At 40.0% G+C, this 24770-nt stretch overlaps 1 protein-coding gene across 2 annotated transcripts in view; it reads right to left on the bottom strand.

The window, feature by feature from the left end:
- The window catches only part of osbpl1a (oxysterol binding protein-like 1A), a 31767-nt gene continuing 6997 nt past the window's right edge, over positions 1 to 24770 (bottom strand). For both annotated transcript variants that reach the window (XM_068319942.1, XM_068319943.1), the window contains 22 exons: positions 23623 to 23767; positions 19170 to 19234; positions 19011 to 19055; positions 17776 to 17849; positions 17475 to 17538; positions 17261 to 17362; positions 15578 to 15697; positions 15379 to 15460; positions 15001 to 15107; positions 10359 to 10521; positions 8646 to 8832; positions 7379 to 7454; positions 6541 to 6675; positions 6340 to 6437; positions 6059 to 6241; positions 5793 to 5900; positions 5459 to 5548; positions 4788 to 4914; positions 4513 to 4626; positions 4282 to 4405; positions 4100 to 4190; positions 1 to 937 (listed from right to left, as the gene is read on the bottom strand). In XM_068319942.1, coding sequence (XP_068176043.1) covers positions 835 to 937; positions 4100 to 4190; positions 4282 to 4405; positions 4513 to 4626; positions 4788 to 4914; positions 5459 to 5548; positions 5793 to 5900; positions 6059 to 6241; positions 6340 to 6437; positions 6541 to 6675; positions 7379 to 7454; positions 8646 to 8832; positions 10359 to 10521; positions 15001 to 15107; positions 15379 to 15460; positions 15578 to 15697; positions 17261 to 17362; positions 17475 to 17538; positions 17776 to 17849; positions 19011 to 19055; positions 19170 to 19234; positions 23623 to 23767 — 2403 coding nt within the window. In that variant the 3' untranslated portion in view covers positions 1 to 834. The remainder of the gene's footprint in view (positions 938 to 4099; positions 4191 to 4281; positions 4406 to 4512; positions 4627 to 4787; positions 4915 to 5458; positions 5549 to 5792; positions 5901 to 6058; positions 6242 to 6339; positions 6438 to 6540; positions 6676 to 7378; positions 7455 to 8645; positions 8833 to 10358; positions 10522 to 15000; positions 15108 to 15378; positions 15461 to 15577; positions 15698 to 17260; positions 17363 to 17474; positions 17539 to 17775; positions 17850 to 19010; positions 19056 to 19169; positions 19235 to 23622; positions 23768 to 24770) is intronic.

A 24770-nucleotide genomic window follows, 5' to 3' on the forward strand; every position in this document is an offset into this window, starting at 1 on the left:
GCTTCTTTCAATTTTTTTGCCCACTTTATTTTCAGATTGGTCTTCAACAGACACATGTTAATACAAGACGTCAGTACACTGAATTGTTTTATTTCAGTTTCCAATAAAATACTTGCAATGCTTCACATGAAAGCAAAAAAATATTGAAAATCAATAGTTTCTGCAGGTGATTTTACAACCACCCTCTCAAACTTGTTCAGTCTGACACATTATCAACAAAAATATTATATTAACCTCTAAACAAGGTTCAACAGATGTGTTGTTCCTTCCAAAACACTCAGCACAACGTAAAGAATTCAAAACAAAAAACCAAACAAAGTAATCATAAGGAGTGCCAGACAATCCTTTGCCAGCAATTTATGAAATATAATAGAAAATGTACTCGTTTGACTGTTACTGAGAGTGAGTGATGAATTCAACAAGAAATGACACGCACTGATGAGCTGACAGGTGGTAGTTTGGTAAAAGTACGGATGACATACTAATGATGACGAGGTCAGTGAAGCATTAGTGGAAGGCATACTGTATATACAGATATACATTTTATAGTGAAAACACTTTGATGTCGTTGTTTGGAAAGGAAGACATTAACATTAAAATAATGAACCCTTGTGCATCAGCAACCTTTTGAATTAATTCTCCTCCAATCACAATGTAAAGAAATGCAACATTTCAAGGCATTGTCACATTTCATATTCAAGTATTGATTACTGACTTGATTACATTGTTTAACCATCATAATTTGATGATCTTGCATACTCCTTGTAGTTGCTGTAACTATTACATAAAAAGCTGCTTCATACTGGGGACACTTTGTGGTGCAGGAAATGTTCTTTAGTAAATGTCTGGTAGCTGGTTGTAATTTCTGTCCCAATATCCACCAGAAAAGAGCCAGTCCTGGGAGCTGGTGTGGGGATTTTTCCCATGCTGAAACCACCTGAAAACACAGCAGAAATATGTTAGCATTCTGTTTGCATTTCTATCAAACCTCTATGACACCTGCCAAAAGATCAGAATTCAAACTATTGAAAGAGAAGGAAGGTTAGGCATGCTTCATCAGAAGGTTATCTGGAATTTGTATGGGACCTTGAGTTTTGATTGTTTCTGGCTTTATACTATTATACTAAACTGGCTTTATACTATTTCTTTTTCAAATAACACCGAGGAGAGAAATGATTTGGAGAAAAGGACTTCTTTGCTTTATCAGTAATTCTAGAAAGTAGAACTATCCTGCTGAAAGGGATTGATAAGGATGGTTTTAAACTAATCTCTAAAGTAATGATTCAAGTGAGGTGGTAACAGAAGCAGACTACAGAGCTAATACAGTATATAGAGAATAACAAGAGTTTAGGTTGACATAAACACACTTCAGTTACATCACTCAGGCAAATGAGCAGCTCTAACCTTGGACCAAGTCCAGAACTGCTGATAGTCGCAGCAAGGATGTAACAGAAAAACAAGACATAAAAATGAACTAGAAATTAAACACAAGCATTTAATGCAACAAAGTATGAAACTGCAGAGAATGATTCAACGTTTAAAGTATTCACAATAGAAACGGAATATTGTGTCACAATTTAAATTTCCCTAGCTTTAACCCTCAAAAGTATTCCACAGTGTTCAAAGACTTGACAGATTTGTTTTCTTGTTAGGTGAGATGTGATGAAGCCGGCGCCTCCTTCTGTTAAACGTAGTTTAGCATAAATCCTGTAAACTGTGAAACAGCAAAAGTGACACTCCTCAAAGGAACCAGACTTTAAGACTCACTACTTCAGCTGGTGGTTCCTTTTAACAAATGCTGCAGTCTTGACATATCAGGATTTGAGATAAGAGAAGCTCTGACTTGAACAAAATGATTGGTATCGCTATCTGGTGTAAAGGGACACAGTCATATGACAAAAGTTATCAAACTGATCTAAAGTCATTTACCATTGTTCGTGACGTACTGTATCTGCATTCTTAACATTTTAGTGGAGTTGGTTTTGTGAAGACTTCCGTAATAACTGATGTCAGGCCACTAGTGTACTTTATTCATGTGAACATGATAAGTTTTTACATCCCATGAAGCAGTGATGTATTGTAAATGTCAGTGTTTGTGTGTCAGTCCATCCACCAAATATCTTCATAAACCGTTGAAGATAGAAAGATCAAATGAATAAATACATATATAAACCTTATGACACATATCAACGCATCTTCGACGTGGAGCTGTTATACATCAGAAAACAGCCGGTTTTAGCTCCGTTTGTACATGTACATACGGGTCACATGCATGACGTCACAGAGGTTTTCGTCGCGGGGACACGCCCCCCGGATAGAAAAGGTTGCGGGTACAGCGTCCCCACGACAACGCAGACCCAGTGTTTTCAAAAAATTCCACCTTGGCCAGCGTTTTCAAAAGTTGCGTTTTCGTTCCAGATATCTGCGTTGTCGTGTGGACGGAAGGCGCAAACGGAACAAAAAAGTTGCGTTTTCAAATCAAATCAAACTTTATTTATATAGCACTTTTCATACATAAAAAATGCAACTCAAAGTGCTTCAGGAGATGAAACGTGATAAAATAATGAAAAAATACAACAATAAAAAGTGACACATATAGCCCACCCGCCCCCATTCGCGCGCATGCGCACACACACACACACACACACACACACACACACACACACACACGCACACACACGCACACACACAGTAAGCAGACTGTTAACATGGCTTGACACTGAGGATCCAGGTGAGGAGAAGCCACCCATGGGGGGCCATCCACACCGAGAGGCCCAACAGTCCGCAACCACAGGAAGCACCGCCACAGAGACCCCCCCTCAACCCCGACAGACCAGGGCAGACACCACAGCAACTGCAGAGCCGCCCCAGTCCCCCGGGCCCCAGGGACCCCCAGGGCGACGCCCCTGTGGGCAGACCAGACACAACTCCCGGTGTGGAGGGCCCCCAGGAGGAAACAGTGGAGCTAAAAACCTAAAAGATTAAGACATGGAGTAAAAACAGACAATAATGATGAAATGTATAAAAATGTTGGGGATTAGAAAATGTTAAAGTAATAAAATGCACAAGGCTTAAAATAAAATTAATAAAAATAGAAATAATAAATAAAATAAAAATGATTAAAGTGATAAAAGCAGTAAGATGAGGGGAATAAGAGAGTAAAAGAAATCAGTTAAAAGCCAAATTAAAAAGGTGAGTTTTGAGCTTCCTTTTGAAAAGGAGGTTGAGGTTCTCTGGGAGGCTGTTCCACAGATGAGGGCCATCGTGGCTGAATGCAGCCTCACCGTGGGTGTTTGTTATTACTCGTGTTATGGTTAAAAGGCCGGTGCCAGAGGACCTCAGGGTCCGCGAGGGTTGATATGATAAAAGCAGGTCAGATAGATAGGACGGTTCAAGACCGTTAAGACATTTAAAAACTAATATGTTTTCAAAAAGTTCCGGCATCGTGTGGACGGGGCCCAAGAGTTTACCCAAGTTTACAGCTATGAACACAGAAATTAGATTTGTACACATTCAGTTGTTACTCATATGGATATCACCTCTGGTTCAATAAATCAAATAAAGAATATTCAATATTGACACTTAACTTTATTAACACAAAACAAACAGTTTGTAAATGCTACAAGGGAACCGTCAATCAGTCAGTCTGTCTAACTCAGTAGTCATGTTCTCAGAATTCCTTCTTCACGCTCACTTTACAAGAAGCCAGAAAAGAAGCCTTGAATAAAATTACAAATCTATGTTGTCTTAATATAACCTGAACTGGTTGATCCCTGGCATTACATTTATGTAACAGTACTAAAAATGTTTCTTCACTGGCGATGTGAATGAAATACTCTTAATGAAACTGTCAGCATACATTGCGATAGTGGAAGAGCTATTTCCAAAAAGTGATTTCAGCTTTAATGTGGAAATGCTTTGATTATAAGATATCGCCTGTGAAAAAAATCAAGACGTAAGAAGAAAATCCACTCTTTTACCGCCTAAAGCAGAATCATCCTTCTGGGAACATCAGAAATTTAATCACTAGAAAAACACAGTAATATGATTTCCCATACTGCACACATTTAGCTAATTACATGAACCACATTCAACTCACCTTGTTTTCCACTCCTCCTCAGATTTGGAGCGGTTCTTGCGAGAAGCTCTCTGTTTTTCCTCAAGTCTTTTCTTTTCTTCACTGGCGAGGTCTATTTAAATAATGGAATTGTTTGAATTCAAATTGCAGTCGGAGTACTCTTCTGTCACTTTAAATTCCACTCTGAAACCTTTAATTATTACCTATATCACCATTCTCCATGGCTCGTATGTCTGGTCTCCACCTGCAGTCAGTCTGAGGAATGACTCCCTCCATCTCCTTAAGCAGCTCGTTTAGTTGCATAGCAAAGGATGTGAAGCTGTACATCTGCAATTAAAGAAAAGGTCAATTTTGTAAATGAAAACATTTCAAACACAAAGGACATCTTCAGATGCTTCTCCGATGAAAGTATACAGCTTATTAGCCAGAAAGACCTGCGAGGAGTTGGTGGGTCTTTGTGTGATTCTCCACAGCAGCTGGCTTCCAGGAATCACTTCCACAGTGTCTGTGGTGGGAGAAGGAACCTCCTCCTGATCGTCACTGCCCCCCTGAGCATCAGAAACAGACATGAGGCGAGAGTGAAAAGTCCACATTTTCATCACAATCTCAGCAGGACGCATTAATAATTTTTTATTTTTTTTTGACTGGATGTATTTATGTTACATGCCGAGTCACATTTCCCTGCAGGCCAATGAGAAACAGTGGATACCTCTGTGCTGACCCTTTTCTCGTCTGCCCCTTTCTTGCTGTTTTTCTTACGAGCTTCGAAGGCAGCAGCGTCAATGTAATATAAGCACTCTGTCCACTTCCCGTAGAGAGCACACAGTTTCTTTTTACTGTCAAAAACACACAGTCAGAACCGATCACTTGACTGTTATTTCAGTCAGTTTCAGCTCTTTGGAGCTCTAAAAGATATACAACAAAAACACATACAGATTAATCTGGGATTTCAAACAACAGCTCAAAAATCTAATTAGATCTTTCATGTGCAGCCACACGATGGTTCAAACAAGTTGGTGAATCACTGGTAGTTTAAAGCAGCATCAGACATCATGCAAGCAGACTGCCGTGGTTTTTCTTATTTCTCTGTTAGTTGTCAGCCTCTGTGGCTGTTAATCCTCTGTGCCAGTTTTCTATTTGCATATCTCTATAGCTCATGTTAGATAGCTGGTCATGTTTTCATGGTTATTCACCATGTACTGTAATTTGACAATTGCAGGCAATTGTCTGACTTCCTACGGTTTTATTTTGTTTAATTTAGTGTCTCTAAATCTTTAAAGTTCAAGTGTGCACAGAACATCTTCCTAACTTTATAGATCCTGTTTTACAAGGAATCCTATTAATTGATTTTCTGATCATCATGTATTATGTAAACTGTACCTCTTGTCCAGAATATAACCTTCAACCTTGTGCAGCTCTTTGCCAAAAAGACCACATGGTTTGAAATTCAGGAAGCACCTTTCACCAGTTCTAAGTGAAAAAAAGCAGGAAATCAGCATATTATCATATGACTATCTGCCTGCTGAGTCATGAAGGACTTCCTTATCTTTTCGGTGAGACCTTTCTTAATTTCCTTTTTGTTGATTATACACAAAATATTTACGTCTTCACGAATCTACTTTACAAAGGTAAGAAATGCCGTAATCTTTAAAATAAGTCAGTAGATTGTCCAAAAACCTATTATTTTATTGGGTGTTATTTGTCATCCTCCTACCTGTGGTTCACTATCTCCACATTTCCATACTGCTCAATCCACAGCTGACCCACAATAATGTTGTGAACGCAGCATGTGGGATTTGTCCATGTGTAAGCTTCATCATACCTGGAGACAAAGCCATAATATTAAGGGGAACTTAAGGGATTTCACAAGTCAAAGACTCTTTTTAGGTCTTAAGGAGCCCTAGTCCGTACGATGGGAGAAGGTTCTGTTAAAGTTCCTTTGTGTTATTTGTGTTATCAGGGGAGGAAGTGAGCTCTTACTTGGGCAGCTCCAGTGTGATGATGCCCTTGGGCTCTGCCTCAACACTCTTGCCCCAGAACTTGAGTTTGGGATAGATGGATCCATGAAATACAAAGTCTTGCTTCACGCCCTCAGCGTGGAAGGCACTCACTGGAGGGTGGTGACTCACCTGCTCCGATATGAGCCTGAAGCCAAGGTCCTCCCTGGGATCAGCGGGGAGACAGCAAGCACTCAAATGTGATGTCTGATTGTGTTTAGTTAATATTAGTTTTGAATAAGTGCTGTGTAAATATCCACTTACCTGACCAGTTCATAGGTTTCTCCCAGCAGTGGGTTGAAGGGTTTACCTGTCCTCTCCCACTGGGAGGCCACAGCTGACACAGCAAACGCAGCCACACACTGCCAACAGCAGGTAAATAAATACACACATGATAAACCCCACACTCAAAAGCAACACATGAGTGACTGAAGCTGTTTGCTGGATGTTGTTAAGCGACCAAACCTTCATCCTTTCCACAGAGTCTGGGGAGGAGTTGGCATTCTTGATGAGGTACGTATGCTCCATGTACTCCGTCAGACGCTGCAGGAAGCTGAGTGGCTCGTTGAAAATCACTGGCATTGTAATTTTGGAGAGCTCCTAAAAAGACATTGAGATTTATTTAGACACCAGAGTACCATAATCACAAAGAAAATAGAGTCCCTTCACATGGCAGACTTTGAAAGAATGTCATGTTTGACAATAATGTCTCGTTGTATACTGCAAAAACACACTGTCTTTTGAGAAGCTATTTCTTTTATTTAAAACTTGATATTTTTAGTGATAGACTATTTTGATCAATAATTCATTACAGTCCCATCTCTATGACTATTTTTAAGATCGAGTAAGAAATACTATTTAGTTTTATTCTGTGGAAATACTCAGAAATACTAAAGTGGTGTGTGTGCTTGTGTGTGCTTGTGTGTGTGTGTGTGGTTTAGAATTATCATTTTACTGGACTTTTTTTAGCTTCTGAATTCTCTTTTGTCTCTCTCTTCTATTTAGTGCTGAGCAGCTGACAGTCTTTTTTTGTTGTTGAATACAGCTGGATAATACAGCTGCACGTATATGAAAAGGTGAGTGGTGAGTTATTTTGCAACTGGCATTAAAAAATACACTAAAACTGCAGATTAAGATGAAAATTACGATTTCACCCATAGGACTAAAAAAAAAACCCCAATAACGAAGTAGTGGACAAATTAAAATTTCCATTTGACACAGATCTGAATTACTGAATACAGAATCACAGTTATAATTAATTCAAAGAGACACAGTTAATAAAAGGAATAAACATCATTCTCACCATTCCAATACAATTCCTCAGGATGCTCCAAATACTGAAGTCATTTCTAGAAAACATTGGGGCAGGTAAGCTGGTTCTACAAATAACACACACACACACACACACACACACACACACACACACACACACACACACACACACACACACACACACACACACACACACACACACGTTACAACTATAAAGACATTGTGACCATTTTCTAAAAATAGACACTGCGTAGCTGCGGGCGTCGTGTCTGATTCCAGTGAATAATCTCGACTACAGCCTCCATGTATTGTGTTACTTACCGGAGCAAAGGCCAGCTTAACAATCAACACCACTATCAACAAAAGCAGACAAGGCAGGTCAAAATATCGTACTAAATTTTCACAAGTTTGGCAATATATACATAAAGTCACAAGAATGTATTCGTATCATGTATCTGTGTTATTTAAGGTGTTCTTATAATTTAAAATTCACCAATCCAGTGTGAAGAATGCTGTTATATTGTCTGGATGGATTAGCCAACATGGTATAATACTGCACAGTGATTATTGCATTTCACTGTGACCTTATTAATTTTTAACAACTGACAGAGCTCGGTTCTTTCTATTCAGTTTCTTTTTCCTTTACCAAGCTGGCTCTGACTGAATTATTCACTCCAGGGATGTCAGTTCCACTTAATTTTGTCTTTGATACCCAGCTATGCATTAAAGGATAATTAACAGGCAACTAGAACATTTAAAGAAAACAGTGTACTCCGAGGTGTTTTTGCTCTACTCCTGCAACGCACTGAGTCAAGGCACAACTCAGCTTCTCAATAAGGTCATCTGACGTGACAGAGATGCTTTGGGTGAGGAGCACACTGGTCTCGCGTCGCTAGCCTTATTCCTACACTTTGTTTTGTCACTGTGTCAGTGCTGGGACCACTGGGCTATATCTCCCTGTCAGCACTGGTGAAGTGACAGGTAATTGTGATGTAGCTCTATTTGTGACAGCTGCCCATCAGTTGGGGGGCAAAACCCCTACTGACAGAAAGTCAATAATTAACTTTCCCATTTCACACAGATCTGGAGAAAGGCATAAAAATAAAAAAAATAATTTATTAGAGAATGTTGGGAAATGGGTCTGTTGAAGATATCAAATTCACAATCCAGCAGGAATAAAATTGTAAAAAATCTGACAAATGGAGAGAGGCCCTTTGTGGAGTTTGCCAGTCTTTGCATGAATAAAAGCACTGGTTGTGATTCATTAATGGAATGGGGGGAGCATACAGCACACTGACCTGTGCTTTGTGATCCCATTGGGTTGAGCAGTGTCTTTGTCTCCATGGTGATTCTCCTGCAACATCCTGCTGTGGCTGCTGCAAGGGTTGGTAAATGTGACAGAGCCCTCGTCTTCCTCCTCGTCCTCGTCAAAGGAATGGCTGGCTACAGTCTCAAATCCACTCAGGGAGAGATCTGATTCTGATTCTGATTGATTGATGGATATATAAATGGAGAAATTCAGTGTGACCAATGTCTCTGAAGACTGATTCAAATAGAAAAGCAGGGCTGGTCACAACATGAAATCAACTGAACTAGCACCTGGTCTTTCATTTTCACTATTATAATGAAGTCAGTCTCCACACATGCTTGACAGTACTTATATGTAAGTGTCAAGTTTTGTATTTGCAACTAGCTTATTAATATGTTTCAGTATCTGTGTATTCAGAATATGATCTTATTAATATAAAAAATGTAAATTCAGAAATATGAAAAACTGTCTGAGACGATGCAGAAACTGTCAGAATTAGAGGCTGTCCACCAGACAGCACTGACAAGTTCAGCATTTTTTAAAAATGTAGTTCTTCTCTTTTTAAACTCCAACATTAGGATAGTGAGTAGTTATTAAAATACTCATGTCTCACTGCATTCAGTCAAGGCAAACCATTTATGATTTGGGATTACACACACACACAAAAATACTGAGGTCAGCAAAAAACATTCAAGTATTTTCTGTGTCTGAATACTGAGATAGGATGCCTTCACACGAAACTGGGTGAGAAACTGTATAACAGAGGGAACCATCATTTTACAGGTATATCTGTATATTTCAAAACTACACTTTTATGATGACTTTTGCGATGGTGCATGTCTTGTTAGACTTTGGTAAAGGCTTTAGTTTAATCAAACAGAGCTGATAGGCAGAGGTCTGTATTCTATTGAGTGCCAGTCTAGTTTAATTAATATTCAACAACATGTATACCTGTTGTGTTTATCCTACTCACGTGTAATGTCCGAAATGATCCTTATCACATGGATGTCAAAAAGGGTCATGCATGCAATTATTGCCATTATCTTTAGATCAGAAGATAATTACTTAGTAAATTTGAGAAAACCAAATTTGATTTGATGCTGACATAATCGCCCCAATTCGTGGCAAAACAAAACCAATATCACCTATGAGTCATGAGTGTTGTAACATGCGTAAATGGAGTTGACTATAGCAACTAATTTAAGGTGGAAAAGTGAGATGGTGAATGCCCATTACTGATTAATGCATCAGACTCTACACAATTGATGGTAACACTAATGCAAGAAGAAAAAGTTCTGCTGAGGCATAAAATCATCAGATCAGTCCTTGTTATTAAGTAGACAGGCTGAGCTGCAACTCAAAAGGCATTTCAGTATAATAATGTAAAATAATGAGTTCTTATCTCAATCCTCAAGCATTAATCAAGCCAAGTATCTTGAAATGTTACTGCTCCATGCTGGTTTTCCAGACCAAAAACAATCACTCATAGGAAATTACTTTAAATTATTTCATCACAACCAGACAACACTCCTGCTTACGTCAAGCTTGAGGAGCGGAGAAAAATTTCAAAGACATTCAGCAGCCTGTAAAAGTATTCCGGTGTCCTAAAGATGAATGGCAGAGCAGCAAATGGAATGTAAAGATGAGCTTGTCACAGAATTCCCTTCATCTCCTGAGCAGGTTTGATCACTTGTCAACTCACCAGACACCGCGTCGTGGAACTCATCCTCACTGAGGGCGCTCCGCACTGAAGATCCCTTGACACACGACTGCTCAAGTTCGTGGTGCTCTGTGGCGAGAGTCTGCAGCGCTCCTGAGAGGATCTTATTCTTCTCTACCTCCTGCTCCAATTTCAGACTGCGCACCTGAGCTTGCCACACACACATAGACAAAACACACACACACACGCACACGCACGAAAAACAACTAATCACTCATTCCATACAGACAAATGTGACTCCTGTCATCTACAAGTGAGGACTGAAGTAAGTGTTCAAGTGTACATCTTTTATTCTGCTACTCTTTGCAGATAGAAAGGTGCATGATGGTCCCACCAGCTGTGATGGCTGTATAAATAAACAGCCTGTTTACCAATCCTTTCTTCAGCACTACCCTCTTATTATTACACCCATGCAGAGAGAGAAGCCAGGGCAAGCCATGGTAATCTGTAATGGAGGACAGCTGCCTTGATGCAGCCGTCTCAAATGGCCTGCTGGCAAACATGATTCCTGTAGAGGAGAGCGGATCAAATGACGGGTAATGGACTCACATAGTATAACCCTCAGAGAAACCTCCCTTTTGCACAACCTTTGAGTGTTGGTTGTATGAAGATGTGCTGCAGTTGGCACCCTTCTAGGAAGTTGAATAAAATGCTTCCACATACCATCTATCAGTACTTGAATGTGTGGATGATGCACTTTAACTCCAATGAAAAGGTTCTGCTTGTCAACATTGGTTTGTTGGTTAGTCTGACTAAAAGTGAGCTGATTTTGAAGACCTTTCATTTACAGATGTAGGCTTTGGGCCCAGGAACAGTCCTTAGATCTGGCGGAAATCTACAGCATCATTTGGATTTGATTTAGACGATTCTACACCACTATGATAGGGGCAATCACAGTCTGTGCTTCTAACTTCATGGATATTGCAGACGATGCTTGGTCAAAAATGACACAATGAGATCCCTGTGAGATCAACCAATCTGTGACTGATCAAAGAGATACTCCAGATCAGAACGTATAAATTCACAGGCAACTTGGCAGTTTCACCCCTGAGAAATACAGATAAAGACTAAACAGGGCAGCAGTGGCTCAGTAGTAGAGCGGGTCGTCCAATGATCCAAGATTGGAGGTTCGATTCTCGCTCCCGCTCAAAAACACCCGGAGCGTGAGTTGACAGTGGGAGGTGTCAGTTTACCTCTGGAGCACTGCTGAGGTGCCCTTGAGCAAGGCCCCGTCCCCCTTTACAAGTTGAACATTTGGGGTGCTCCACAACACAGCTGCCCACCACTCTACCTCCCCCTGCATGCCTACAGGCCCCCTTGTGTGTGTGTGTGTGTGTGTGTGTGTGTGTGTGTGTGTGTGTGTGTGTGTGTGTGTGTGTGCGCTACAGGGGCCTGTACCAACTAACATGTATGTATCCTTTTGAAGTATTTACTAACCAGAGTGTGCTCTTAATTTCCCTTTGGGGATTAGACTAGTATATATAAAAAAAGAAAAGAAAATACTGCTTTTCCTTGAATAGGTATCTAATAATAATAATAATCTAATAATGACGCCTTAGTGATTCCATGTTCTAGGAGTACTTTTCAGAATTGTAGTTTTGAGAACGGTTGAGGGTCGTCTACAGAGAACCATCAAGAAAGATAAAATCCTAAAACAGAGTGAGGAATGACTTCACAATATACAGTAGGTATTTCTACACACTAACAATCATTCCTTTCAACAGATAGAACTTTCAGAGGGCAAATATTAAATTAGTACTACTTCAGCTGGGACTGGGTGGTGTAAACCCAGTGCCACGGAAGTTGGAGGTACATTAGCATCGGTCCACAGGAGGCATCAGAGCAAATACTCTAGCTGGACTCAGACACATACATATCATCATGTGTAGAATGGGATTTGTACATGTTGGACTCATTCCCATTGAGACTTGCCCTATTCACTGACAGAACTTGGTGAGCCTTTGATCGTGAGCTCTTCATCTGCAGATCTGAATTCAAAAGGTTGCACATCTGAGAGATAGCCCAGAACAGGTGTAACCACTGGACTGGTTGTTGACAACATTCAAACGGTTTTTACATCCTCTGGGAATGTAAGCAGCTTTTCTTGGATAAAAACTAGTGGTACGTTACTCAATCTCTGCTTTTAACTCAAAAACATTTTTTTTTTGAAATGCTAACTTTTAAATCATTATATAAACTAGTTAACACATGCAGGGAACATATCCACACAAGCAGGGATCATTCAGTCCCATAATTAAGGCATAATTAAATTTTAGAGGCTTGGGACATGAAGAAAAATACAACGAGGTAAAAGTCAACTGTTATCTTCTCTCACACCCTCTAAAAGAAGGTTAGGTCATTCCACACAATCTCAAAAATAAATAAGCTCTATTGATTTCTGGTTACATTAAGTTTTCAGAAATGGTAATTATGGCTTTAGGAATAGGATGGGTCAGCCCGTATGTCTCAGCATTTTTTATGATGAATTTCCATACACCTTAGTTGAGACCTTCACTCTGAATCCAAGGATGAACATACATCTTAGGTATGACTTCAACTTGTCCTTGATTAAATCATTGAGACAATGTTGGTAGCACTGCTGCGAAATTTTATGAAATTGTACAACCCCTTACCCCCAAACCAATTAGGAAACAAACCTGAGAGTATTAGAAAGAATAGTGCAGCAAGATGTAACAATGTAACAATGTACTCTCAAGGATTCTCTCAGATATAGCAATTTTATGATATTTAATATTTTCTCATTTAATAGTATCGCTGCTGATCGCTCTTGTTAGTGTCAATCAATGGACTGGATCATGATGTCATCTTGAATGGTGAAGAGAGATCTCTGAAACAGCTGCCTGCAGAGCACTTGTCAGAGTGTTTGAAACCCCAATAATTGGACCTCTTGTAGGAAAATTTCCAAATCATGATGGCACCATGGAGTAGTCTTTTCCTCCAAGCCCAGTGCAGTAATAAATGCACTCTGAGTTCATGCTGCACTACTGTAAGTGTATTGCACAGCTGAGTAGATTTTACAGTCATATGACTGAACTCTTATTCGATAATTTGACATATTTCCTGGAAATTATACTTGTATATATGGTCCTGAACCTCTAGCTAACTAAGGAATTTATTTTATTTGCAGGAACTTCTTTCAATGAATGTGTGCAGTTTATTGTTATTACTCAATGTGATGATTTTCTTTACACGGACATAAATAACCAAACATTTAGTGCACACACATGGGTTCTACCAGATCTTGCCAAAATATTCTAGGGAAAAATTGAGCAACAATCTTTGATCTGCCAACTTTTCATCTTGTGCCAGCAACGCATGGACGTTCAAAATAAGACAGTGTTTCCCCCTCCTGCACCCCCCACAAAGAAGCGAACATCTTGCACCCCGCATCCTTCGCTGTACTACTCTTCTCCCTGCGCACGCTCTAAAAATTAGAGTAAATGGTACGCTACTTGTAGACGTGAAAGCACCACTGCCACCTACTGTAGCGGACGTGCAATTCTACTTTATTCTAGTGCGACAATGAAAAAGCAAACAGCAGTTTCACACACAAGTTCCCTCGGGCCCCATACATTTAACTGCACAAAAACATTTACAATATAAATATATATTTAACGGTACCAGCAGCCTCTGTGTTTATTGCTAATTACGTCACACATAGTAAACATCAGGAAGTTGACCTAGTCATTGTGTGCATGTTAGCTAATCTAATGCTAATATTAGCATGTACGGTGCAACCCCATCGAGCCCCTCGTGTGGCTGTGGATTCTTATTTTCTTATTTATCCTTTGATGATATTCAGACGCAGTCATTCCTGTCCAATTGCTTTATTGAAAACTGTTTCCTCATATTTAGCCTACTAAAACAACATCAATATCACCAGACAGAAATTTATTTAGATTTCATTGCCTTCAGCAATGTTTGCCTGCTGCTCTCTGTGACACGACTAAGCAGCTGAGATTTAGCCCAGTGAAGTAAAACCCAGTAGCACACATACAGCATAGTTCTGATCCAATGCCACCACTCAAGTAAACAACAGCATTTAGTTCATTAAGTTAATAAGCCATTAATAATTTAAAACAAAACCTCAAGAGGACATTAGCCTGTCCTCTTTATTCAAACATTATATTTTCAAAATTTTCAGTACGTGCTTTTTGCCAGCTTTAAACTGTGACATCTTCTTTCTTGGAGGATAGTCAATCCAGCCAATGAATCTTTTCATTATAATTAAATCCATTGACTCATACGATGAAAACTTAGATTCATTGCACTGAATTGCATTCAAAAGGAGATGTGAATTGTACCACTTCTTTCTCATAATTACATGCCAGTCTAATAAAACATCTGTACATATAACTGGAGGCTGCAGATAGTACACTTCATGATAACACAAGACCATTTGTGGCTATTTTTTTAGAGATCACTTTTCTAAAATCACAAAAAAAAATGTTTCCTTCTTAGCACTCGTCGTCTCTAAACGTTAAAAAACAAAACATACTAACCTGTATTCCATGGGCGGTAGACAGTAAACCTATGGCTCATAGAGCATAGAACAACAGCCAAAACCCTGACATGAAGATGTTCCAAGGAAACGGACACTTACCCCTTCCTGTCTGGAGAAAACGCTCAGACAGATGCTGAGACTGGAGCTGGTCTCGCTGGACAAGTCATAGATTTCTTGCATTTTCTGCAGAATGGTTGATGGAAACCCTAAGAGAACAACACATGATTGAGGGACCAAACAGCAATGACTAAAATGAAAAAAATAAAATAAAATAAAAAATTCATTCCTGTTCTAAGAAAAGCAGAGCAGACTTAATTACGATTATTTAAGGCATCATTCATTTAATCTGCTCAGTGATGCTTGTGAACTTCATGCAATTCTCACTTACACGCTTCACAATTAACATGAGGTTTCTCCTCTGTTAACTACATTACAACATCTAAAAAATGTAACTGGCAAGTTAATGATAGGATTTACTTTCTGCCAGCCCATCTTTTATAAGCATGGACAGGAACGCTGCAACCTCCTCTTCCAGTTTCTTCTGGCTGGATTCTGCTGCCTGGTTTCAGAAAGATGAGAAGAGACTTTAAATGAACAAATGAGTGCAGTGTGGGAGGACTGGGAGCCTTCTGCCTCATTACGCTGATTAATTATGGGTTTCCTTGTTTATAGCCACCTGTAGTGAGCGTCTGAGTTCCTCCAGAGTTATCACTTCCTCTTCCTCTTCACTGCCCTGCTCTTGGGAGCAGTAGTGTGTGCTGTAAACTGAGTGCACTTCAACTGCATCCATCCATGCCTGGAGGAAATCAGATATTTTGGGGAGAGGCATTTGTAAAAATAAATCATGGTTCTACTTTAGTGAGCAAAGTGTGTTTGAGAAACTTTCTCAGTGACATTGAGATATCTCCATTTAAAAATAATTTTTGAAAGGGAGTTTTTAATCTAAGTGCTCCTTTGGTCTTTTGACCAGCGGTTCTTAACCTGGGTGCGAAGTGAGTCGGTCTCAGGGGTTCGTCAAGACAAAACACTGGACACATTGTGTCGGGTGTTTTTGCCGAACACACACGAATTACTGTCGCCGTTTGACACGTCATGTCAATTCGTGATGACACGCCCCCCTTAGCTATCACTGGCTGCAGGTGATCACGCTACATCGATGAGCCTACCTGTGCTACATGGGATTTTGCGCACTCAGTAGTCGATTGATGCCTGTCATGATGCTACATCATCTGATTGCTTTCTTAATATTTTAATTCATGGTAACTATGTTGAGCAAAAAAAGAAAGTGGTCGGACGAATATGTGCAACGTGAATTTACATGTACTGTATAACGGAACGTGATGGGATATTCAGTGTTCTGCAGGATTTGCAATGTCAAGTTGAATAACTCCAGTCTGGCACTGGCAAAAATAAAGGAACACTTCCTTAAGCTGATGGAAAACAAAAGAAACAGACTTTGCTGTGAAAATGACACAAGAATTGCACTTGCCAAGGTGAAACCACTCATATCTGAACTGGTCTCTCAATAACCACTGCAGAAGTCACACTGATTTGCAGGTAAGTAATGTCATGTGAGTTCATGCACTGTCTTGGTTTTGTTCTTTGAAAAAGGTGACATTAATGCTCAATTCATTAAATACACCAGTAAAACATATACTTATATCTTGAATTTGAAAAAAAATACTATTATTATTTTACTAAAGAAGGGTTTGGTGAGTGAGCATATGAAACCGGCAGGGTTCAGTACCTCCAACAAGGTTAAGAACCACTGCTTTTGACTGTTCACCTTAAGTACCTACCATTATGACAAAAATAAGTTTTACAACTTTGAACTTAGCATTTTTATAAACATTTTTTCCAACGATTGTTCCATTTAATTTCTGAAACATTTTTACTGAACTTAACTTTGTTTGGCCCTTTCGACAGTACAGATTGTCACAAGCAATAGAGAGAAAGAGCGGAGGAACAGAGCCCACGGCCACAGCATGGGGCCAAGGTCTCGGTATATGGGATGTATGCCTATAACCATTACAGTGGTGACAAAACTACAGCAAGCAGCAACTTATATTCTTTTTAGCTTCAGTCACAAGGCCTGAAGCGAGATGGTGAAGATGCGAAGCATCGGTGATTTTCTAATTTTCATTCAGGAAACTGCTGCTTCATGGGTGAAATCATCTTGACCCAAGTTGGATAGTTACCAACTTGACCTTTATTTCCACAATGCAAGGCCATAATAGTATGACGAGTAACAAAAAAAAAAAGTTTCTCACAATGTTTGTAATTTGTCAAATAACCTCGGGAGATGGCTTGGCCTTTTATGAGCAGTTGAGCTTACAACAGGAAGAGAAATAAAACACACTTTTCTTGTTGCCGTGGGGTCCTTTTGAGGCGACACTTTGAAATGATGCACGCTTTCATCAAAGCACTTGAGGGTAAAAAGGAAGCCATCTTTGCCTCGGCTCTGGAAATGAAACCACAAAACAAACAAGCAAAAAACAAACATTCCCTTCAGCAAAAGTTATACCCGTACTAACAGCCACCAAATGGAGTGTAATTCTTAAAGGTTCTCTTACCCAACAGTGAGCATGTGTGAGAGACTTACAGCCTTGTCTTCTGACATTCACTGCTGCGTCTGACCTTCACATGAGAAAAACAGCTTTTTTAAAAGTTAATTTTGGTTTTGTTGTTTTTTTGTCTTCAGATGAAAAATCTTCAATCAAGGAAGAGAAGAAACAGTCCCTCTATTTTCTTACTCATCTGTCATTTGCAGCACCTTTCTAATCAAAAGTGAGCAGAACTTCCATTTATCTGATGCTAAGATGTTTTCAAAGGTTTGATTCAAAGAGCGCAGCCGATGTGAAAGACGGCACCTACTGTTTCGGATACCAGGATAAAACCCCATCCTGAAGGATGACCCAGTAGGAGCGCCAACCAAAAAATCTGGAGCTCTGCAGAATGCCACAAAGAAGAGAATCAGCAATCAGACCTTCTGTTCTGCGGTTTCAGTCTGATGTCAGTGGTGACTGAAATAGAGAGTGTAGCTCCGTTTAGCAAACTAAAAATTATGCTCAGAGTATTTATTAAGTTAGTTATGGCTAAAAAAAAACCTATTTATATCGTGTTCATTGAGGTGAAAGTGACACTGACTATTGACCATATTCTCATTTATAACAACTATTGTTAAAAATGATTCTGGATATACAGTACCTGCACGCTTATGAGCAGGAAGGATTTAACCTTCAGATCAACAGTAATAAAAGCTCATCATTGCTGGCCTGTTCACTTACCAGTGGCTAAAACGCTTCATTCATCATTAAACTGTGAGCCTCTTGTCACTACAAGCACTCTCCAACATCATAGTGTGTAAAGCAAAGTCATGATAAATCATTTAGGGCTGCATTTAGTAAATAATTAAGCTTAAGGGACGTAAATAACAAGCATTAAAACTGTTATCACGCAACAACCCTTTCTGTACCTGCCTGCAGTGACTAAGTGAAGCCTGCAGTACATCACCCCATTGATAAGACATCCTCATGTTGGCTCATGCTGACGCAGCAGCATCCCATCAATACTAAAGTAAACTGATCAACGTCCAACTCACTGTGCAGTCAATCCTTCACAACTTTAGTTTATTTACTTGGATTTCAAAGATAAGAATGCAATAAATTTTACATTTATTTTGTGACGTGAAAGCAACAGTTTCTGTTTCTGCAACAGTTTTAGCATCTACCCTTTGCAAAAAATGAAGCCAATAAGACAACATACTTTGAACATTTCATTGTGTGATAACACAAATCAAAATTAAATTCTGCAGATGACCTACCAGAACAGCTTAACAACAAGAATTAAACACAGACAAGAAGTATGCTATGTAAAATCATTTACAAATGTTCAGCAGTACTGTATATCTGACGACAGATAAACTCCAGTTCTTTAATGCAGCTTTACTGAAAGTTCACCTAATTTTATTGATTTAGTAGTGCCTCAATACTCTGTATTTGCAGCAGGGTATGGAAATTCAACATGTAAAATGTTCCAAGAGCTCCAGAGCATAGCATGTCCCCGTGTTCATTCTGCTTATCAGGCAATTACTGCGTAACAAATTTTACCTTCAAGAGGAGACCCTCGTGCTTCTTGACACGTCGAGACATACACTGAAGAGACACACACACACACACACACACACAAAACACGGAGAAAGAAAAGCACAGATCAAGGACAGAAAATCGAAATAACTTCAAGAAGCCGACAGTTAGTGGGATACTCACTTGACTGTGGCTTTCAAGAGCCTGCTTCATTGCTGTATCACTGGCCAGGTCAAAAACAGTCTGACCTGTGAGGCGTGCACATGGAAGACAAAAGACCAGGATGACTTTAGTACAGCACAACACATTTGCCTGAAGGTTGTAATTCAAAGCTCCTTAAAGAACACCTATATCTAACTGTTGAAATTATTTATTCTAATTGGTTGTACTTACTGTATATTAACTTTATTTTCTCTTTTCCGAAGTAAAAAAAAATTATGCCCACGATTCAGATCTAGAAATATTCTTGTTCTCTTCAACATAGCTAGACAAAACATTTTTATATGTAATTTGAAAATCAAAATTCCAATGACAATCAAAAATGTAAAGGGAAGCTCCTATTATAAATATTAATAAGAATTGAATCTATTTTTTTCTTCACAGGAAAGAATCGAACATTTTCTCATGTAGATTGGTGTAAACTATTGGAGGAATGTAATAAATGTTTTAATATTTTAATTTAATTTGGCTCCCAAGCAATAATGGGAAAAAACTATTGAGGCCAAGCTTGGTGCACACTGTCTTCAGCGACCCCTGTAGTTATGTCCCAAATATACTGTATGTCCACACATACAGACATTTTAGCTGTGTGCGGAAGCTTATAATGCTGTCATTATGGCCACATGATCCTCTCTGCTGAGCACGACGTTTAGGGTTAGACCTCTACATAAATGGAGAAGAGCAGAGGAGAAACAGGTGAAGAGAAGATGCAGCATGGTGTGGTTAGGACATTGGCCATAATAAAAGCCCTTTTACCACTTCCTTTTTGTAAATCCGAAGATAAAAACACAAATACAGCCGCAGCCAAAAGTTTGGAGAATGACACAAGTATTGGCTTTCACAAAATTTGCTGCTTCAGTGTTTTTATATATTTTTGTCAGATGCTACTCTAACATACTAAAGTATAATTACAAGCATACCACAGGGGTCAAAGGCTTTCATTGACAATTAAGTTGATTTAAAAAGTCAATATTTGCAGTGCTGACCATTCCTTTTAGAGACCAGACTGATAATCAATGCTTGTAGTTTTACAGACTTTGTGAGATTTTGTTTGTCCTACTGCCTCTTGAGTTGACCAAATGTTTTCAATGGGCTTCAGGGCCAGGGAGCCTCCTGGTCATGGACCCAAAAGTTTGATGTTTTGTTCCCCGAGCCACATAGTTATCACTTTTGCCTCATGGCAAGGTGCTCCATCATGCTGGAAAAGGCATTGTTCGTCACCAAACTTTTCTTGGATGGTTGGGAGGAGTTGCTTTCGGAGGATGTTTTGGTACCATTCTTTATTCATGACTGTTCTTGGCCAAGATTGTCCAGTCCCTTGGCTGAGAAGCAACCCCACACATAAATGGTCTCAGAATGCTTTACTGTTGGCCTAACACAGGACTGATGGCAGTGCTCACCTTTTTTTCGCCCGACAAACTTTTTTGCAGAGGCCCCAAACAATCTGAAAGACCCCAGTCCTCAGCCGTACAATCTCTGCACCTTTCTCAAGTATATCAGTCTGGCCCTGGAGAGAAGTGACTTCTTTGCTGCCGTTCTTGACACCAGGCCATCTTCCCAAAGTCTTCGCCTCAGTTGCCTGCTGTCGTTCCTGAGCAAGCTCTGCACTAGTGGTACTCCGATCCCCGAGCTGAATCAACTTTAGGAGATGGTCCTGGTGTTTGCTGGCCTTTTTTGGGGGGGCCTGAGGCTTTCTTCGCAATAATTAACCTCTCTTCTTGAAGTTCTTGATGAAGCTTAAGGTTCTCAGATAAAGGTTGATTTAAGTATAATCTAACTGGCAACAATATCATTGCCTGTAAAACCTTTTTTTGTACAATGCAATAATGACTGCACATACACTCAACAAAAATATAAACGCAACACTTTTGTTTTTGCTCCCATTTTTCATGAGATGGACTTAAAGATCTATAATTCATTCCAGGTACACAATATTACCATTTCTCTCAAACATTGTTCACAAATCTGTCTAAATGTGTGATAGTGAGCACTTCTGCTTTGCTGAGATAATCCATCCCACCTCAGAGGTGTGCCACATCAAGATGCTGATCTGACATCATGATTAGTGCACAGGTGTACCTTATACTGTCCACAATAAAAGGCCACCCTTAAATGTGCAGGTTTTTTTTTTGCTTTATTGGCATCAGAACGAGTCAGTATTTTGTGTGACCACCATTTGCCTCATGCAGTGCAACACATCTTCTTCGCATAGAGTTTATCAGATTGTCAATTGTGGCCTGTGGAATGTTGGTCCACTCCTCTACAATGGCTGTGCGAAGTTGCTGGATATTAGTGGGAACTGGTACACGCTGTCGTATACGCCGGTCAAGCACATCCAAAACATACTCAATGGGTGACATGTCAGGTGAGTATGCTGGCCATGCAAGAACTGGAACATTTTCAGCTTCCAAGAATTGGGTAAAGATCCTTGCAACATGGGGCCGTGCATTATCTTACTGAAACATGAGGTGATGTTCCTGGATGTATGGCACAACAATGGGCCTCAGGATCTCATCACGGTATCTCTGTGCATTCAAAATGCCATCAATAAAATGCACCTGTGTTCTTCGTCCATAACAGATGGCTGCCCATACCATAACCCCACCACCACCATGGGCCACTCGATCCACAACATTGACATCAGCAAAGCCCTCACCCACGTTGCCCTGAACAATGTATACAGAGATTCATCCGTGAAGAGAACACCTCTCCAACGTACCAGATGCCATCGAATGTGAGCATTTGCCCACTCAAGTCTGTTACGGTGACTATCTGGAGTCAGGTTAAGACCCCGATGAGGACGAAAAGCATGCGGTTGAGCTTCCCTGAGACGGTTTCTGACAGTTTGTGCAGAAATTGTTTAGTTATGCAAACCAATTGTTTCAGCAGCTGTCTGAGTGGCTGGTCTCAGACGATCTTGGAGGTGAACCTGCTGGATGTGGAGGTCCTGGGCTGGTGTGGTTACACGTGGTCTGCGGTTGTGAAGCTGGTTGGATGTACTGCCATATTCTCTGACGCGCCTTTGGAGATGGCTTATGGTGGAGAAATGAACATTCAATGCACGAGCAACAGATCTGGTTGACTTTCCTGCTGTCAGCGTGCCAATTGCACGCTCCCTCAATGCTTATGGCCTCTGTGGCATTTTGCTGTGAGACAAAACTGCACATTTCAGAGTGGCCTTTTATTGTGGGCAGTATAAGGTACACCTGTGCACTAATCATGACGTCAGATCAGCATCTTGATGTGGCACACCTGTGAGGTGGGATGGATTATCTCAGCAAAGCAGAAGTGCTCACTATCACACATTTAGACAGATTTGTGAACAACGTTTGAGAGAAATGGTAATATTGTGTATCTGGAATGAACTATAGATCTTTAAGTCCATCTCATGAAAAATGGGAGCAAAAACAAAAGTGTTACATTTATATTTTTGTTGAGTGTATTTCCTTGCAAGTGACCATGAATAGCTGAGGAAGAACAATTATTTCAAGCACTTTCAAAGCTTCCAATCTGTTTTTCTCCATCCTTTTCCTAGTCAAGTCAGACCTGTGTTTACAGGATAAACATTGACATGACATCAGCTCGTTCTTCTGGGTCAGGAATAAAATGCAGTGGAAATGTTTTGTTGGGGGATGAAGTTAATTTTCATGGTAAAGACGGACTTTGCGAGTGATTGCAATTCATCTGATCACTCTTCATAAGATTCTGGAGAGCATGCAAAACACCGTCATAGAAAATGAGGCAGTAGACTTTGTGAAAATTAATATTTGTGTCATCCTCAAAACTTTTGACCATGACTATACATATACATTCATCATGTTTTAATTGATATGGATTTTTCTTTCAAGATTTTCTCTTAAGGAAGAGCGAGAGTAAGAAAGAGTCAGACACAGACACATACAGTAGATGATAGATGACTGACAGACAGACAAACAGACAAAGACAGACAGACAGACAGAGACAGACAGGTCCAAGTAAGAGAATGGACAGGTGATCAGACCACACAGCAGAGACAGAAAGACCGTGTAGGAAAATGTCAGAAATGGGCTGTTTAAAAGGAAAATAGAAAGTTCAGAACAAAATTAAAATTCCTGGGAGCTGGGACCCTATAATAATAATAATAATAATGATACATTTTATTTGACAGGTGCCTTTCTCGGCAGTGTAACCTTACATCACAAAAATAAAACAGCAATGCTAAAATATTCATAATATATAACAATGATCTGATCCTAGGACTGCCTCTTTTAACAACACCAAACAATATCAGAAGCAACCACATGTAAAATGATTCTTAAAAATTACTACGGATACTTCTTTTGTTTGAGTGACTGAATAGAGGCGGGCTTTGTGAAATGATTCAAAGTTCTTTCAATCAATATAACAGAAATATAGAGAAGTATGGTTTTGGTCTCACCATTCTTGTTCTTGATATTGGGGCTTGCTCCACTCTTGAGCAACTTCATAGCACACTGCTTCTGTCCGCGATAGGCTGCAGAGTGTAGCGGAGTGTTACCCAACAGATCTTTGCAGTTGATGTCTGGAGTCTTTTTCCTGCTGAGCTACAAGAGCAACAAAATGGTTATCTGGTTCCAAATGTCCTGTGGGTCTTTCATTTCTCATGCTATGGCGAAGAACTGGAATATTTGAAATAGCTTTGCATCATTTACCTGCCAATTTTAATTTGTCTGTTACTTGTTCCTTAATGAGGTGTCACGGACAATTAGATTTTTGACATTGATATTTAAAGGCCATTGTGAGCATGTGACGCTACTTGAGAACTATAACTGTCAGTTCATTGTGAAAACGCATTCATGTAATGTTTTAAAAATATAATCTTTACCATGCTCAGTTTCTTACTGTAGCTTAGCTTGCAAGGATGCAAACACTTGCTGATTATCACATGGGGAATATGAATGTCACAACCATATTTTATGGCATTCCACTACTCAAAAGCATGCCAACTTGCTGTTGACCTTACATGAAAAATCAGAGGAATGCCAAAATCATTAGCATTCTCCCTCCAGGCATTATGAATACCCATTCTGAATTTCACTTTTGTTTGCAGTTCAGGTAGGTGGTCGACCTGTGGGGCATTGCTGCTCATCGCACCTCCACAGGGGCTGTAGTGATCCCCTCCACACCTCTATCTGTCGGCAAGAAGACTGCACACCATGGTGAGGCCTATTTGGTTCTCCATGACACCTCCTGCTAATTCCCCAGGTGTTGCCCCCCCAAGCTCTGTTCTTTCTCCTCAACCACACCCAAAAGCTGCCAATCTCTGCCTCTTCAGCTTGCTCTTTTGCCTAGCTCTAGTTCCTGTGACCCCCCTCCCCCCATGCTGTACTGCAGTCAAGAGGTTTAGGAGGTGACAAAAGTTTGGTATCCTATCTGCCAGTCCCTCCTTATGTGAGCCCAACTAAAACAACAGTCTTGCTGAACAGAGACCACATCACAATGTCAAAATTAGCAGATTTCTCCTTTGGGAACTGTAGCTGCCTCGCGAGGTCAACTCACATGCTACAGATACTTCATTCCAGACAGGAGGTTGATCGACCTACAGAC

This window comes from Antennarius striatus, chromosome 7 (assembly GCF_040054535.1).
Source record: "Antennarius striatus isolate MH-2024 chromosome 7, ASM4005453v1, whole genome shotgun sequence".
Classification (NCBI taxonomy): domain Eukaryota; kingdom Metazoa; phylum Chordata; class Actinopteri; order Lophiiformes; family Antennariidae; genus Antennarius; species Antennarius striatus.